Source organism: Scyliorhinus torazame, chromosome 7 (genome assembly GCF_047496885.1).
Source record: "Scyliorhinus torazame isolate Kashiwa2021f chromosome 7, sScyTor2.1, whole genome shotgun sequence".
Lineage (NCBI taxonomy): Eukaryota > Metazoa > Chordata > Chondrichthyes > Carcharhiniformes > Scyliorhinidae > Scyliorhinus > Scyliorhinus torazame.
The window spans coordinates 51,955,645-51,974,111 of NC_092713.1; the positions used below are offsets into that span (position 1 = coordinate 51,955,645).

Genomic DNA, 18,467 nt, shown 5'->3' on the forward strand with positions numbered 1-18,467 from the left:
AAAGCTAGAGCGGATTAAGTTCGTCCTAAGGGGGTCGGCTCAAGGGTTCACCGGGCGGTGGCAACCGTTCGTCGAATACCTCGCAGAAAGATAGACGGAATGGGAAAAAGAAGGCAGCAGCAGCAGCCCAGGATCGGGGGGGGGGGGGTTAATATATACTGTATAGTATGTATAGGTCGTTGCTACAGATAATTATATATTGGACTGTTCAATTATATTTTTGGAGAGTGTTACTTGTGACAAGGCAGTTGCCAATTAGGGCTAGTTTTCATTTTCAATAAAATATTTAATTAAAAAAAAAAAAGTGCAGAATTCAAATTCAGCTCACAGTAACACAGCCTAAAGGTACATTTATCAACTCCTCGCCCAGATTTGTTGGGAACGCAGGAGGCCTTACCAGAAGTAAGATTTTAAATTAGAAAAGAGAACTCCAAGCATAAATCTAATTATTAATTGTGCAATTTGTTGAATTTTTTTTACTTCGGTGACATCTGTCAAATTCAGCAAAAAAAGAATTTAGTTACTTTAGAATAAAATGGTCGGTGAAAACATTCCAGGTATTTTCAGCGAAATGTAGTTGGACTGTGTAGGGACAAGTTTACATGGGGGCATTTTCCACCATAAAGGTGAACACAGGAATTTATGATGAAAAATGTCAAAATCGTAACTAGTTTCTCGTCATAATGACATACGTATATACAAATTTGAAGTAGGTAATTCGGCCTCTCAAGCCTGCTCAGCTATTTGGTACTGTCATGGCTGATCAGATTGCGGCCTCAACTCTATTTTCCTGTCTATCTCTTGTAATCTATGGCTCCCTTGTCAATCAAGAATCGATCTAATGGCAAGAAATGTCTAAAGAATGCACTTGTAGAATGTTTATGTGATAGTTTCTTGGAGCAGTAAGTACTGAAACTGAGTAGGGATAAAGCTATCTGATATCCAGTATTGTATAATGAAGCAGGGTTAATTAGTAATGTCATAATAAAATATTCCCTAGGAAATAATGGCCAGAATATTTGCATGTTAAACTCGAACGTGACATATTCCAATTACGAACAAAAATGTTAAACATCAACAAAGCCAATGACATAGGTCTGAGGGGGAAACTAGTTCTGGTTAATTGGATAAGTAGGAGGTAAATAAAGAGAGGGAAATATTTTATTTTATTTAAAAAAAAATAATTTCTATTAAAGGTTTTCATAAAATATCAATAACAAAATGAGAAAGAAAAAAGAACCCAACAGGGTTAAGTACAAAACACAATCCAAAAAAGCAACCCCCCAAACCCCTCCCCCCTGTACATAAATAATAAATTAACATTAACACCCCGACTTAACACAACAGGTGTATACACCCCCTCAGACCCTCCAGTGTAAATAACATAAACAAAAATAAAGTAAACCCCCCCCCTCCCCGCGAGCTGCTGCTGCCATTGGCCAATGTCTATCGTTCTGCCAGAAAGTCTAAGAACGGTTGCCACCGCCTAAAGAACCCTTGTACCGACCCTCTCAGGGCGAATTTCACCCTCTCCAAATTTAATGAACCCTGCCATATCGCTGATCCAGGATTCCACACTTGGGGGCCTCGCATCTTTCCACTGAAGGAGAATCCTTCGCCGGGCTACCAGGGAAGCAAAGGCCAGAATTCCGGCCTCTTTCGCCTCCTGCACTCCCGTTTCCTCTGCCACCCCAAATATTGCAAGCCTCCAGCCCGGTTTGACCCTGGATCCTACCACCCTCCACACTGTCCTCGCTACGCCCTTCCAAAATTCCTCCAGCGCTGGGCATGCCCAGAACATATGGGGGTGATTTGCTGGGCTCCCTGAGCACCTAACACACCTGTCCTCACCCCCAAAGAACCGGCTCATCCTTGTCCAGGTCATGTGTGCCCTGTGCAGCACCTTAAACTGTATGAGGCTGAGCCTCGCGCACGAAGAGGAAGAATTCACCCTCCCCAGGGCATCTGCCCACGTCCCCTCTTCGATCTCTGCTCCCAACTCCTCCACCCACTTACCTTTCAACTCCACCACCGAGGCCTCCTCCTCCTCCTGCATCAACTGGCAAGTTTCCGAGATCCCCCCCCCCCCCCCGACAGCACCCTGTCCTGTACTGTGTGTGGCAGTAGCCGCGGGTATTTCACCACCTGCCGTCTGGCAAACGCCCTTACCTGCAAGTACCTGAAGGCGTTCCCTGGGGGGAGCCCGTAATTCTCCTCCAGCTCACCCAGGCTCGCGAACCTCCCGTCCACAAACAGGTCCCCTTAACTTTTGTATCCCTGCCCTGTGCCACCCCAAAAACCCTCCACCTGTTCTTCCTGGGGCGAACCGCTGGTTCCCCCGTAATGGGGTCCACGCCGAGGCCCCAAGTTCCCCCCTATGCCGCCACCACTGCCCCCAAATTTTGAAGGCCGCCACCACCACCTGGCTTGTGGTATACCTCCTTGGAGGGAGCGGCAGCGGCGCCGTTGCCAGCGCCCCCAGGTTCGTACCCACACAGGACGCCATCTCCAGCCTCTTCCATGCAGCCCCCACCCCCTCCATCACCCACTTGCGCACCATCGTCACATTGGCGGCCCAGTAGCACCCACAGAGGTTGGGCAGCGCCAGCCCCCCCCCCTATCTCTACTCCCCTACAGGAACACCCTTCTCACCCTCGGAGTCCCTCGCGCCCACACAAACCCCATTATACTTCTGTTAACCCGCCTGAAAAAAGCCTTCGGGATAAACACGGGGAGGCACTGGAACAGGAACAAAAACCTTGGGAGCACCGTCATTTTGATTGACTGCACCCTACCCGCCAAGGACAGAGACAACGCGTCCCAGCTCTTGAATTCCTCCTCCATTTGCTCCACCATCCTTGTAAAGTTAAGCCTCTGCAGGGCCCTCCAGCTCCTGGCCACCTGGACCCCCAAATATCTGAAGCTCCTCTCCGCCCTTTTTAGTGGGAGCTCGCCAATCCCCCTCTCCTGGTCCCCTAGCTACGAACAGCTCGCTCTTCCCCATATTGAGCTTGTACCCCGAAAAGTCCCCAAATTCCCTAAGGATCCTCATTACCTCTGGCATTCCTCCCACCGGGTCCGCCACATACAGCAGCAGGTCGTCCGCATAAAGCGACACCCGATGCTCCTCCCCACCCCGCACCAACCTCCTCGACTCTGTGCCATAGCCAGGGGTTCAATCGCCAGTGCGAAGAGCAGGGCGGACAGGGGAAACCCGTCTCGTCCCTCGGTGCAACCGGAAGTACTCGGACCTCCTCCTTTTTGTGGCCACACTCGCCATCGGGACCTCATACAACAGCCTAACCCACCTGACAAACCCTGACAAACCCCTCCCCAAACCCGAACCTCTTCAGCACCTCCCACAGGTACCCCCACTCTACCCTATCGAAGGCTTTCTCAGCGTCCATCGCCACCACTATCTCAGTCTCCCCTCCCTCGCCGGCATCATGATAACGTTCAAAAGCCTCCGCACATTCGTGTTCAACTGTCACCCCTTCACAAACCCCGTCTGGTCTTCATGGATGATCTGCGACATCTACATTTAGCAAGGAAATTGGTCTGTAAGACCCACATTGCAGGGGATCCTTGTCCCGCTTCAGGATCAAGGAGATTAGTGCCCGGTACATCGTCGGGGGTAAAGTCCCCCCTTCCCTTGCCTCATTAAAGGTCCTAACAGCAGGCCCAACAGGTCCATATATTTTTTATAGAACTCGACCGGGAAACTGTCCGGCCCCGGTGCCTTCCCCAACTGCATGCTTCGTATCCCTTTGACCAGCTCCTCCAGCCCAATCGGGGTCCCCAGTCCCGCCACCAATCCCTCTTCCACCTTTGGAAACCTCAATTGGTCCAGGAAACGGCCCATCCCTCCCTCCTTCCGTGGGGGCTCGGATCGGTACAATTCCTCGTAGAAGTCCCTGAAGACCCAATTGATGCCAACCCCACTCCGCACCACGCTCCCTCCCCTGTCCTTAACTCCCCCGATCTCCCTAGCTGCGTCCCGCTTTCGAAGCTGATGCGCCAGCATCCGGCTTGCCTTTTCCCCATACTTGTAGACTGCCCCCTGGGCCTTCCTCCACTGCACCTCCGCCTTCCTGGTGGTCACCAGGTCAAATTCGGCCTGGAGGCTGCGCCTCTTCCTCAACAATCCTTCCTCAGGCTCTTCCGCATACCTCATGTCTACCCTCACTATCTCCCCCACCAGCCATTCCCTCTCCACCCGCTCCTTGTGGGCCCTAATGGAGATCAGCTCTCCCCTCACCACCGCCTTCAGTGCCTCCCATACCATCCCCACTCGGATCTCCCCGTTGTCATTGGTCTCCAAGTACCTCTCTATACTTCCTCGGACCCGCTCGCTCACCTCCTCGTCCGCCAACAGCCCCACCTCCAAGCGCCACAGCGGGCGCTGGTCCCTCTCCTCCCCCATCTCCAAGTCCACCCAATGCGGGGCGTGGTCCGAAATGGCTATTGCCGAATACTCGGTATCCTCTACTCTCGCTATCAGCGCCCTACTCAAAATGAAAAAGTCGATTCGAGAATAAGCCTTATGGACATGTGAGAAGAATGAAAATTCGCTAGCCCCCGGCCTTGCAAATCCCCACGGGTCCACCTCTCCCATTTGGTCCATAAATCCCCTCAACACTCTAGCCGCCGCCGGCTTCCTACCTGTCCTAGACCTGGAGCGATCCAGTGCCGGATCCAACACTGTGTTAAAGTCTCCCCCTATTATCAGGCCCCCCACTTCCAAGTCTGGGATCCGACCCAACATACGCCGCATAAAACCCGCATCGTCTCAGTTCGGAGCATACACATTGACCAGTACCACCCTCTCTCCCTGCAACTTACCACTTACCATTATGTACCTACCTCCATTATCTGCCACAATGCTCGAAGTGTCAAATGACACCTTCTTTCCCACCAAGATCGCCACCCGTCGATTTTTGGCATCTAGCCCCGAGTGAAACACCTGACCTACCCACCCTTTCCTCAGTCTTACCTGGTCTGCCACCTTCAGGTGCGTCTCCTGGAGCATAACCACATCCGCCTTGAGCCCCTTCGCGCGAACACGCGGGCCCGTTTAACCAGCCCATTCTGTCCCCTTACATTCCAGGTTATCAGCCGGATCAGGGGGCTACCCGCCCCCCCTCCCCCGCCGACTAGCCATGATCCCTCCTCGGCCAGCCATGCGCCCGCACCCCACACCCGGCCCGTTCCCCACAGCGGCATACCCCCATCTCGACCCCCCCACTCACTTCAGCTCCTCCTTGACCTTAGCAGCAGCAACGCGATTCACCCCCACCACCGGCTGGGACCCATCCTAGCTGGTTTACTCCCCCCATTGCACTTCCGCAAGTCAGCTGACTCCTGCTGACCCCGGCCACTCCCGCCTCCCCTTCGACTCCTCCCATTGTGGGGCACACCCTCCTCTCCCGCTCCCCATCCACAGGCTCTCCCCCTCCCCCCTCCATTCTAAGCGCGGGAAACAATCCTCGCTTCCCCGCCCCGGCCCCGTCCCCCCCAGTCTTCGGCGCGGGAAAAAAGCCCGTGCTCTCCACCTACCAGGCCCCGCCACCAACCAAAACAGTGCCCAACCGCCCCATCCACCCTCCCCAACCCGAAAGAGAAAAACAGAGAAAAAGAAACCCAAAACAATGCAAATGCCCCCCCCCCCCGAACCAAAAATAGGCATAACATATCCACCGCAGTCCCCAATCGCCCATCCCGACCCTCAGTCTGTGTCCAGCTTCTCGGCCTGAACAAAGGCCCACGCCTCCTCCGGAGACTCAAAATAATGGTACCAGTCCTTGTAGGTAACCCACAGTCGCGCCGGCTGCAACATGCCAAACTTCACCCACTTCCTGTGCAGCACCGCCTTCGCTCGATTGTACCCGGCCCTCCTGTTCGCCACCTCCCCACTCCAGTCCTGATATATCTGAACCTCCGCGTTCTCCCACCTGCTGCTCCTCTCCTTCTTGGCCCACCTGAGCACACACTCCCGATCGACGAACCGATTGAACCGCACCAGCTCGTTAGCCTTGGGCCTCCTCGCCAACACTCTATGGGCCCCTTCCAGCTCCAGGGGCCCCTGGAAGGACCCCGCTCCCATCAGCGAGTTCAACATGGTGACCACATAGGCCCACACGTCCGGCCCCTCCAGCCCCTCCGGGAGGCCCAGTATCCGCAGATTCTTCCGCCTCGACCGATTCGCCATCTCCTCGAACCGCTCCTGCCATTTCTTGTGGAGCGCCTCGTGCGCCTCCACCTTTACCGCCAGGCCTAAGATCTTGTCCTCATTGTCAGAGATCTTTTGTCGAGCCTCTCGGATCGCCACCCCCTGGGCTGTCTGTGTCTCCAGCAGCTTATCAATAGAAGCCTTCATCGGCTCTAGCAGGTCTGTTATAATCTCTGAGGCAGCGCTGGATACCCTCCTGTTGCTCCTCCGCCCACTGCCTCCACGCTGTCTGGTCTCCGCCCGCCGCCATTTTGTCCTTCTTCCCTCCCTTCTTCTGGTCCACCACCACCATTTTTGTCGCCCCGCTCCTAGTTAAAGCCATATACTGACGGGGAGCTATTATTAACTCCTTCCCACACCGGGAAACGTCGAAAAAGTGCCCTTGGGGGCCCTGAAAAGAGCCCAAAAGTCCATTGTTGATGGAGCCGCCGAATGTGCGACTTAGCTCCGCATAGCCGCAAACGGAAGTCTCGAGAGGGAATCTTTTGGCAGTGTTCGCTTCATCAATCTGCCCCAAAAAGTCTGTGGAAACTCCTGAAAAAGGTCTGAGAGTCCGTTCCAGACGGGAGCTGCCGAATGCGCGACCTACTCCTCCATGGCCGCCACCGGAAGCCTCATCCCCGCTTCTTCAATGGCCTTGGTAGATCTTTTCACCGTTGTTCCCTCTGCTGCTAGAATTCACCTTTAATACAGGCCCTCAAGTCAGCTTGCAGCTTTAAGCTTGCCCTTCCCCCGCCTGCATGCTGGAAGAGGCCCCTCTCTCCCCTGCAGTTACAGCCAAATCTTTTACTGTTTCTGCCAGGTCTGGTAACCAAGAGACATACCATTCCTGGGGGACACTGTCAGGGAAATGTTGCAGTCTTCTTCCCACACCAGGAAATGTCAAACAAATGCCGTGGGGGCCCTGTAAAAGAGCCCAAAAGTCCGTTCCAAGCAGGAGCTACCGAATATGCGACCTAGCTCTGCATAGCCGCACCCGGATGTCCAGAGAGGGAAATATTGAGAGAAATAATCCAAAATGTTCAACAAAATGTATTCCACTCTGAGACCAAGATGTAGAATGAGCTTGGGTAGAGATAAGAAATAGCAACGGTAAGAAGTCACATGTGGGAGTAGTTTATAGTAACTACATTGTCGGATGGGGTATGCAGGTAGAAATAATGGGGGCTTGTAAAAAACATACAGCAATAATAATGGGTGATTTCAATCTACATATAGATTGGACAAATCAGATTGACAAAAGGTAGCCTGAACCATATGGAAATTTGCTCGTGGCTCAGGTCATAATCTAGAGATCATCTTTGAGATTCTGCTTTTTAATTTAGCCCCCCACTGCTCATACACCCCAAGCTGAACATCTCTCCAAGTCCTATCTATGCCATAGGTATCTACATGACAACTGGGATTCTCCCCATCCCCTCCTATCTTCCATCACCCCATCCGCACTGTAAGGTCCTCTCCTGCCCAAGCAGATGTTGTGACACCTGGCATAGGCCAGGCAACACTATACTGTCCCTTACTTCCACTGTATTTCAACTTATTCCCTCCTTTGAAATGACGTCCTGTACTACAGTCTGTGGTCAGTTCATTCAGTCACCCACTCTCATCCATACAAGCTGGAAAGCATGGTGGCAGAGTGGTTAGTACTGCTGTCTCACAGCACCAGGGAGCTTGCTGCATCCGGCCGTGGGTGACGGTCTGTGTGGAGTTTGCACGTCCTACCCATGTCTGCGTGGGTTTCCTCCGGATACTCCCGTTTCCTCCCACAGTCCAAAGAAGTGCAGGTTAGGTGGATTAGACATGCAAAATTGCCCCATTGTGCCCAGGAATGTGCAGATCAGGTTACAGAGTAAGGCGGGAGGGTGGACCTGGATAATGTGCTCTTTCAGAGGGTCGTGCAGACACGATGGGCCGAATGGCCTCCTCTGCACTGTAGGAATTCTATGATTCTAAGCTGCATGAACTTTGAGCCTGTTGGACTACTAAGGTGAGATTCAGTCACAACGTCCAGTCCACTGACCATATCAGAAGACAACATCCTAAAGGGTGTTACTGCCTCTGGAATTTTCACCCTCCCTGGTGCATCACAGTATCTATAACTCAGCCTCCAGCTCTCAGACTGGAGCTGAAGCTCTGTAGACACTTACTGCAGACGTGGTTGGTTTTGATCACAATGGAGTCCATGAGCTCCCACATACTGAGGGTGCAATAATCACCTGACCCAGTTATCCGTATTTTGTTTTAATTAACTACCTTTTTAATTTAATGATTCCCCTTCATCGATAATACTCCAGTGACCTATAATTATCCACTGCTTTGAAAATCCTTTCTAAAATAGGGCATCCAAAACAATATTGTATTCAAGACTATAACATAAGCTCTTAAAATTCTAGAGGGGCAGAACCGAAAAGAAAAGAAATGTGAAATTTGTATACCTGAGCTACATCACACTTTGGAGTGTTGAGACAGTTTCGGTCTCCATGTTATAAAAATGGCATATAAGCACAGGGGGGAAGGTTGCATAAAGATTTATTAGAATGACACGGAACCATGAAAATTGAATACTGGATAGGTGGGGGTTTATTCTTTGGAAGAAAGACGACAGAGGCGATCAGATAGAAGTTAAGAGTATGAAAGGGTTTGATATGATAAGCATAGAGAAGATGTTTCCACTTATTTTGAAGATAAGAACTAGGAGCCATATTTTTTTTTATCACCCTTAAATCCAGTAAGGAAAACTTTTCTCCACAGAGTGTTTAACTTGTGGATGAGATTACTACAAGTAGTAGTTGAGGCGAATGGCGTCGATACAATTAAGGAAAGGTTAGATAAAGGAATAGAAGAATATGCTAATGAAGTGAAATGAGGGGTGGGAAGGGGCTCATGTGGACTCAAAAACCAAACTGGCCTGTTGGACAAAGTAGCCTGCTTCTGTGCTGTTATTGCTCTTGTCATACGAGTGGCACGGTGGCCAAATGGTGAGCAATGCAGCCTATCCTTTGTCCTCCTTTCATAAACGCCACCACAATTTCCCATACGACCAATTTGCTATCAACTAATTTTAAAACTGTTTCATATTACAAAACCCAAGTTGCTCATAAATACCAGTAGACCTAGTGTCAACATTCATGGTGACCAATTAGGGGATAATATCAGGGGGGAGGGGGAACATTAGCACTAATGATTTAATGGCTCAGTAAGGCAAATTTTATATATTTTTTTAATAAACTGATCTTTCTATTCATGCACTGGAATTTTACAGCTCTGCAATACTCGGGAGGTGAAGTACAGGTCAGCTGCACCTTGGGGGCAGCCCTAGGTTTTGGTAAATTAGGATATAGTACTCAAAGTTAATCATTACATTGAGTCACTCAGTATGGAGTGCTTTGAAGGGGGAAGAGGGAAACACAGAATTAGGATGGGGGTGCACAGAGGAGGTTGGAAAAGGATGAGGTTTAGCTGACTGATGGATTTGTGGTATCTGACAGAAGTGAGGAGAGTGGCAGTGATAGACCAGGGAAACAATAGAGGAGTTGGGGAAGAAGATGAAAATCCCATGTCCAGCAACACTGGCTTGTGACAAAGGGTTCTCTGTAGAAATTCAATTTAGAGTTGAGGCTGGTTCCTGGGTGTGCATCCATTTTTGTCTGACAACGTGAACATGCTAATTACCAACAACAAAACATTGGTAGTAATTACAGCTTTCAAAGCATTTGAAAAACAAATGAGAAAGACGGTGCAAATCTGAACAACCATTCATACTTACAATGTGTGTATTTTCTAATAGGTGATAAGCAGATGAGATAATTGGAAGGGGTTTGCTTCAATATTTAGGTCTTTTAAAAGTAAATTGACCAATGAGAAAAATTCTGCCCTAATATGCTTTTTGAACCTTAAGGCATTAGAGAGGGTGCAGAAAAAATTCACAAGAAAGTTTCAGGGGTGACAAACGTCATTTAAATAGAAAGATTGGAGAAGTTGTGACTGTTATCCTTGGAGAATAGAACGGTGAGGAGATTTGATAGAGGTAATCAAAATCATGAGGGGCCTGGACAGAGTAGGTAGGGAGAAACTATTCGCATTGGTGGAAGGATTGAGAACAAGAGAGCCCAGATTCAAGATAACTGGCAATGTGAAGAAAAACCTTTTCAGGCAATGAGTGGTTTGGATCTGGAATGCACTGCCTCAGTGTAGAGGCAGGGACATTAGAAGCTTTCAAAAGGGTATTGAATCATTATCTGAGAAGCAAAATTTTGCAGGACTAAAGGAGAAAGGGCAGGCGACTGGCATTAAGTGAATTGCTCCTTCAGTAGACCAGCACAGACGTGGGAGGGTTGAATGGCCACCTTCTGTGTTGTAACCATTCTATGATTCTAAAAATTGCCAAAATAACCCACTAGTGTGTAAATAGCATTTGCTGATATAATTTAAACTTGGCATTCTGATGAGGATTTATACATAGCAGGCAACAACATTAAAAGCAGTCTATTCAAACAGTGTAAATCAGGAAATACGAAACAAGCAAGAATAATGCTACGCTTGAGGGGCTGGATATCCAGGATTTTAAAGATGTAGGTGATGTACAGATCTTAGTTTGAACATATAAAAGGGATATGGGTACAAGGAGACATATGTAATTAAGATTATTGCACGTGTGGTGCACAGATATCAACACAGACTCGTTGGGCTGAACAATTTGTTTCCATATTAGAATTTCTATTTAATTCTATGCTATTTTTCCAAGTTTCTTAACATAGAGTTTAAATAAATTCATCCAATTATTTCTTCCATTACCTTCTTAATGTCTTCTATACATTTGATGATGTAACTTCGCTTGATTTGCTCCTTTACTGCATATGCTTCGCTAAGTATGGTGAGATGTTCTTCCAGTGCCTGCTGGACCAAGTTAGTGGGTAATGCTGGTAAATGGGCAAGTTCCCAAAGCACCTCCAGCACCTGTTGTTGGGGAAAGAGGGTGGGGGGGAGAGAAGGAAATAAATAAAGAGGGAAAGTTTCTTTTAACAAAGTCAACACAAATTTATTTGATTCCAGAATCACTGACTCATTCGCAAGTTCTCATCAGACCTGCTATAACGATTCTTACCTTTCCTGTGGTATTCTCAGAACGAGCTTCTCGGCCAATTTTTCCTATAAGGCTAAGTAGTTTTTGTCGAATTCGGTCACTCTCAATCTCCCAACTCTAAAAAGAAAGAGAAGGTGAATCTATTAAATAGAATTCTTCTATCACGGATCAAACGTTCTTCATACTTTGAGGAGATATGTGGGGTTATTTTTCACTACATGTGTTATTGGCGTGCAAGTATTGTGCTGTACAATTCACAGCAAGGACAATACCCCAGTCGAATGGAACCAAACCTGCAATGCAAAGTTGCCATAGCAAAACAGCAGACATAAAACAAGGTATGAGAACTGAAATAAATTTGTTCTGATGGAAGGGCAAAGGCCTGAAAGTCTCTTTCCCTCTGCACAGATGCTCAGACATGCTGAGTATGTCCAGCATTTTCTGTTTTTGTCATTCCATTCAGCCTCTAATATAATGTTTTTTTAATATGACAGACAAGGTCATTTTCAGACACCTCCTTGCATTTTTATTCACCAGAAATCCCTCCCCCAACTCTCTAACCCCTTCTCGTTCTGGAGAAAAAAGCATCTTCCCCAATTTTACACCCCAGCTGTCAACTGCTGAGCACCTGGTCCACCATTTGGCATACATTTGCAGCTCTCAGTTTAATTAGTCAGAAATCTATTTCTTTGCCACATAAGTTTGAGATAATTCAAAGAAAAATTGAGAAATTGCTTACTCAGAGATGATGCGCCCTGACAGCCTATGTAATTTTGCTGTAGCATTATCAGAATATTAACATGCATCATGCCTTCATAACCTCTAGACTCAACTATTCCAATAAACTCCTGGTTTTTCCCCCCATATTCTACTCTCTGTAAACATGAGATCACCCAGGATTCTGCTAGCTGTGTCTTACCTCACAGCAAGACTTATGTTCGCTGATTTACATTAGTTTTCAGTCAAATTAAATTTCCCATACTTGCTTTCAACCCCTCCATGGTCTTGCCCCCCCCCCCCCCCCCCCCCCACCACCATCTCAGTAATCTCCTCCTGTCCCGTAACCCTCCAAGATATCAGCACTTTAAATTGTGGCCTCCTGCACAATTGCAATCGCTCCAAATTAATGAATGTGCTTTCAGTTGCCTAAGCCCCAGGCATTGGAATATCTCTGGAATCGGTACACTGCTCCGCCTCTCTACCGTGCTTTTCTCCCATAAGCCATTGCTTTAAACCCAAACTTTTGCCTATCTGATCAAATTCTCCGATATGGTTCAATGTCATACTTTGTCTAACAATACCCTTGTGCAGTGCCTTGGAATGTTTTGATACATTAAAATGCTACATAAATATAAGTAGCTGTAGTAATATTGCCATTAGGAAGTCACTCATCGATTTTTTTTTACAACTCAAAAAAAAACTGTATAATATATACGGCCCCGGGGAGATACTCAGGGAGTCCGGTAGTAATAGCTTTGTTGAGAATTTGGAGGCAGTTTTGACAGCACTTCGGATTGGGGGCAGGGTCAAGGGAAATGCCGATTCTGGGGAACCATAAATTTCAGCCGTGAAGTAGGATGGAAATTTTCAGAGATGGGAGGAGAAAGGAATTAGGGCACGAAAAGATTTGTTTCTTGGGTGCCGTTTTGCGGGATTGAAGGAGCTGGGAGCGAAGTATGGGCTGGAGCAGAGGAAAATATTTAGATACATACAGGTTCGAGACTTTGCCGGAAAGGAGATACAGAGCTTCCCAGTAGAGCCGGCTTCCACATTGCTGGAGGAGCTGCTGACGACAGGGGGACTGGAGAAGGGGGTAGAAAAGGAGGAGGAGGAGGAGCTGCTAGAAGGAGTCAAGGCAAAGTGAGAGGAAGAGTTGGGAGAGGGTATGGAGGAGGGGTTCTGGTGTGAGGTGCTCCGGAGGGTGAACGCCTCCACCTCGTGCGCGAGGTTGAGGCTGATACAGCTGATGGTGTTGTATAATAGTAAGAAGCCTTACAACACCAGGTTAAAGTCCAACAGGTTTGTTTCGATGTCACTAGCTTTCGGAGCGCTGCTCCTTCCTCAGGTGAATGAAGAGGTATGTTCCAGAAACACATATATAGACAAATTCAAAGATGCCAAACAATGCTTGGAATGCGACCATTAGCAGGTGATTAAATCTTTACAGATCCAGAGATGGGGTGACCCCAGGTTAAAGAGGTGTGAATTGCATCAAGCCAGGACAGTTGGTAGGATTTCGCAGGCCAGATGGTGGGGGATGAATGTAATGCGACATGAATCCCAGGTCCCGGTTGAGGCCGCACTCATGTGTGCGGAACTTGGCTATAAGTTTCTGCTCGGCGATTCTGCGTTGTCGCGCGTCCTGAAGGCCGCCTTGGAGAACGCTTACCCGGAGATCCGAGGCTGAATGCCCTTGACTGCTGAAGTGTTCCCCGACTGGAAGGGAACATTCCTGCCTGGTGATTGTTGCGCGATATCCGTTCATTCGTTGTCGCAGCGTCTGCATGGTCTCGCCAATGTACCACGCTTTGGGACATCCTTTCCTGCAGCGTATGAGGTAGACAACGTTGGCCGAGTCGCACGAGTATGTACCGCGTACCTGGTGGGTGGTGTTCTCACGTGTAATAGTGGTATCCATGTCGATGATCTGGCACGTCTTGCAGAGATTGCCATGGCAGGGTTGTGTGGTGTCGTGGTCACTGTTCTGAAGACTGGGTAGTTTGCTGCAAACAATGGTTCGTTTGAGGTTGCGCGGTTGTTTGAAGGCAAGTAGTGGGGTTGTGGGGATGACCTTGGCAAGATGTTCATCGTCATCAATGACGTGTTGAAGGCTGTGAAGAAGATGATGTCGTTTCTCCGCTCCGGGGAAGTACTGGACGACGAAGGGTATTCTGTTGGTTGTGTCCCATGTTTGTCTTCTGAGGAGGTCAGTGCGGTTTTTCGCTGTGGCGCGTTGGAACTGTCGATCGATGAGTCGAATGCCATATCCCGTTCGTACGAGGGCATCTTTCAACGTCTGTAGATGGCTGTTACGCTCCTCCTCGTCTGAGCAGATCCTGTGTAAACGGAGCGCTTGTCCATAGGGGATGGCTTCTTTAATGTGATTAGGGTGGAAGCTGGAGAAGTGGAGCATCATGAGGTTATCCGTGGGTTTGCGGTAAAGCGAAGTGCTGAGGTGACCGTCCTTGATGGAGACGAGTGTGTCCAAGAATGCAACTGATTTTGGAGAGTAGTCCATGGTGAGTCTGATGGTTGGATGGAACTTATTAATGTCATCGTGTAGTCGTTTCAGTGATTCTTCACCGTGGGTCCAAAGGAAAAAAATGTCATCGATGTATCTGGTGTATAACGTCGGTTGAAGGTCCTGTGCGGTGAGTAGGTCCTGTTCAAACTTGTGCATGAAGATGTTGGCGTATCGGGGTGCGAATTTGGTCCCCATGGCTGTTCCGTGCGTCTGGATGAAGAACTTGTTGTCGAAGGTGAAGACGTTGTGATCCAGAATGAAGCGGATGAGTTGCAGAATTGCGTCTGGAGATTGGCAGTTGTCGGTGTTGAGTACTGAGGCTGTTGCAGCAATGCCGTCGTCATGGGGGATGCTGGTGTAGAGTGCCGAGACGTCCATTGTGACGAGGAATGTTCCTGGTTCAACTGGTCCATGGGTACTGAGTTTCTGTAGGAAGTCCGTCGTGTCGTGACAGAAGCTGGGCGTACCTTGTACGATGGGTTTCAAGATGCCCTCGATGTAGCCAGAAAGGTTCTCACACAAGGTCCCATTGCCTGAAACGATAGGGCGGCCTGGTGTGTTGGCCTTATGTATTTTCGGGAGGCAGTAGAGATCTCCAATGCGGGGAGTACGTGGGATGAGAGCACGTAGGGTGCTCTGAAGATCTGGATCCAAGGTCTTGATCAGTCTGTTAAGTTGGCGGATGTGTTCCTTGGTCGGATCTGCGGGTAACTGTCTGTAGTGTTCTTGGTTGTTCAGTTGTCGGTATACTTCTTTGCAGTAGTCCGTTCTGTTCAGTACGACAGTGGCCCCTCCTTTGTCTGCTGGTTTTATGACGATGCTGCGGTTGGTCTTGAGAGCGCGGATGGCATTGCGTTGTGCTTGGGTGACGTTCGGGGCTGTCTTGTGAACGCGACTGATGAATCTGGCATTGACGCGACTCCTGACGGCTTGAGCATACATGTCGAGTCTAAGGCAGCGGCCTTCCGGAGGGGTCCAATTTGACTCTTTCCTCTTCGGTTGCCACACCGCAGATCTCTCGGTCTGCTGTTCCGGTTCATTGATAGTCTGCTTGGGTTCGCTGTTGGCCTCTTGGGGCCTGTGGAAGAATTCCCGGAGCCTCATTCGCCTGATGAATTCCTCCGTGTCTGCCGCGAGACTGATGGGGTCCATTTTGGTGGTGGTGCAGAAATTGAGCCCTCTGCTGAGGACTTCGATTTTGTCTGGTTGAAGGGTGTAGTCTGACAAGTTGACAATAGATTTCCCTGTATTGTTTTCTACTGTGGCACCGGGGGTGGCTTGGTTGCTGCCGGTGGTGATGCCAAGTTTCTCAAGCTTTCTGTTCTTGGTGTGCATATAGGTGGCATAGTATTGTTGTCTCATCTGTTTGGCGGTGTTCCGCAGCTGGTCTGCTGCATCCTGAGCGCAAGTTGAGAATATGGCCTCTATCTTGGTTTCCAGGTTGCGTCGTCTGCTGTAGAGCTGGCGGACGAGGTGGTTGAGGAGTGTGAGAGAGGTGCGACGGCAGAGTCTCTCAGCGTAGTCTGTGTTGTAGGTCGACTTGAGTGGGTTTGTGATCTGTAGCCCTTTCGGGATCTTGTCTGCTTTCTTGCATCTTTGTAGAAACTTAATGTCAGTGTCTATATGCGCGATCTTCCTGGAGATCCTCTCCACTTTGAGCCGGCAGTTTGCAGTGTCGATGGTAGCCATGATGTGGAGATGCCGGTGTTGGACTGGGGTGAGCACAGTAAGAAGTCTTACAACACCAGGTCAAAGTCCAACAGGTTTGTTTCGATGTCACTAGCTTTCGGAGCACTGCTCCTTCCTCAGGTGTTGTATAAAGCACACCTTACAAGGGCGAGGATGAGCCGTCTCTTTGAGGGGGTAGAAGATGTATGTGAATGTTGCTTTTGTGGGGGGGGGGGGGGGGGGGGGCACAAACCACGCTCATATGTTTTACTCCAGTCTAAAGCTGGAGGATTACTGGAAGGAGGTGTTTAGGGTAATCTCTAAAGTGGTGCACGTGAAACTGGGCCCTCGGGAGGCCATATTCGGGGTGTCAGACCAGCCGGGGTTGGAAACGGGTGCTGAGGCAGATGTTGTAGTCTTCGCCTTGTTGATCACCCGAAGGCGGATCCTGTTAGGGTGGAGATCAACCTCTCCACCCTGTGCCCTGGCATGGCGGAGGGACCTGCTGTAATTCTTGACGCTTGAAAAGGTCAAATTTGAACTGAGGGGAAGGATGGAGGGGTTCTACAATTCATGGACGTTATTCATTATGCAGTTTCAAGAATTGGATCACATTGAACATATGGGGGCTGGGAGGGTTGGGGGGAGAAGGACTGTATGTGTTAATGGTGACTACGGGCGATTCCTGATTCCTCTTTGTCATTTGTTTTTGTTAACATGCAAGTTAATGTTTGGGGGTTTGGTGGGGGGATGGGATCGTTATAGATATGGGGATTGACATTACATTTGTTACTGATTATTGTTTATTGTTGGGTGTAAATTTGGGAGAAAATGTGAAAGAGGAGAATAAAAAAATATTTTTTTAAATGTTCAGCCAAATAGAATTACAAGGACAAAAGTGAAGAGGGAATATTTTCTTTTTTAATTTAGAGTACCCAATTCCTTTTTTTCCAATTGAGGGGCAATTTATCGTGGCCAATTCACCTACCCTGCACATCTTTTTGGGTTGTGGGGATGAGACCCACAGAGGCACAGGGAGAATTTGCTATCTCCACACGGACAGTGACCCGGGGCCAGGATCGAATCCGGGTCCTCAGTGCCGAGGCAGCAGTGCTAACGACTGCACCACCGTGCTACCCTGTGAAAAGGGAATGTAACTGAACATTAAAGTCTCAACAAATTTCCATAACCAATTAAGTCTATTAAAAGCTTTCATTCTTATCGTTGTTAGGATGTAGTTATCGAGCACAAATTAATAGATGTAATTTTTCCATGGGAGCTAGAGCATGGCACCTTATAGCACCATGGTAGTAAATGAAGCAGGTGGTCATGTCTAACTTTCTTGCACAACTCTTAGCCATGTAAATTGTCGATGCTGGGGCTGGAGTCAAAGTAACTGAGGAACATAGCCCTTAATTCAACTCATTGAATGTTTATGGAGTAGCATAAGCAGAATCCTAGGATCAGATTGTTTTCACATCTTCCGAGTTGATCATAACAGAAGTCCCTCATCACTTCTACCATATGACAAATCTCTTCTGTATCCTTTCTAAGGCCTTTACATCTTTCCTTAAGTGTAGTACCCAGGATTATCCATATACATCAGCTGAGGCCTAACGAGTAATTTAAGAAGTTCAAGTACAATCTCTTTGCTCTGACTTTCGATGACTCTGAAAGCACAAGTAACCAACATGTTTAAGCTACATTATCAATTTACCACATTACGATTTGCATATATGGACAGCAAGGACTCTGCTCTATTTATATTAGTTTTTCCATATTAGCCCTCCCAAAATGTTTTTACTTCACACTCTCCTCTGTTCATTTCTATCTGCAATCCTATGCTCATTTCATCAAATGTGCATATGATTTTATTTTAAAAATCGGCACTGAAATAAGCTGGTCGCTGAAACAAGCTGGTCACTCACCTTTTGTATCAAGATGAAGAGATGGTTCAGTTGATCATAATTAAATTTGGCAGCAGCAGCAGCAATAATAGTGTGAATATTTTCAATGACAGTCGAAGATTGCCCTGACTTAATACAAAACAACGCTATTAGGTTTTAAATTACATGGTCTTCAAGTTACATTACATCTGTCCAAAACACAACACATCTGTACTTCACTGTAACATAATCATCTCTTGCACTCCCCACCCGTCCCCCACTCAAAATACCATCTTACTATTACCACAAAAAAGGAGCCTGAAATTTTAAACACCTCATTTAAATTAAACATGCTAC

The 18,467-nt window shown here is 48.2% G+C and overlaps 1 protein-coding gene across 3 annotated transcripts in view; it reads right to left on the minus strand.

Moving 5' to 3' along the window:
- The window catches only part of usp24 (ubiquitin specific peptidase 24), a 260,396-nt gene that overhangs the window by 150,872 nt on the left and 91,057 nt on the right, over window positions 1-18,467 (minus strand). For all 3 annotated transcript variants that reach the window (XR_011948152.1, XM_072510705.1, XM_072510704.1), the window contains exons 13-15: window positions 18,153-18,260; window positions 11,334-11,429; window positions 11,024-11,185 (exon numbers count right to left, since the gene is read on the minus strand). Coding sequence is in view for 2 of the 3 variants with exons in the window: in XM_072510705.1 (XP_072366806.1) it covers window positions 11,024-11,185; window positions 11,334-11,429; window positions 18,153-18,260 (366 nt within the window). In the remaining variant the exon portion in view is untranslated. The remainder of the gene's footprint in view (window positions 1-11,023; window positions 11,186-11,333; window positions 11,430-18,152; window positions 18,261-18,467) is intronic.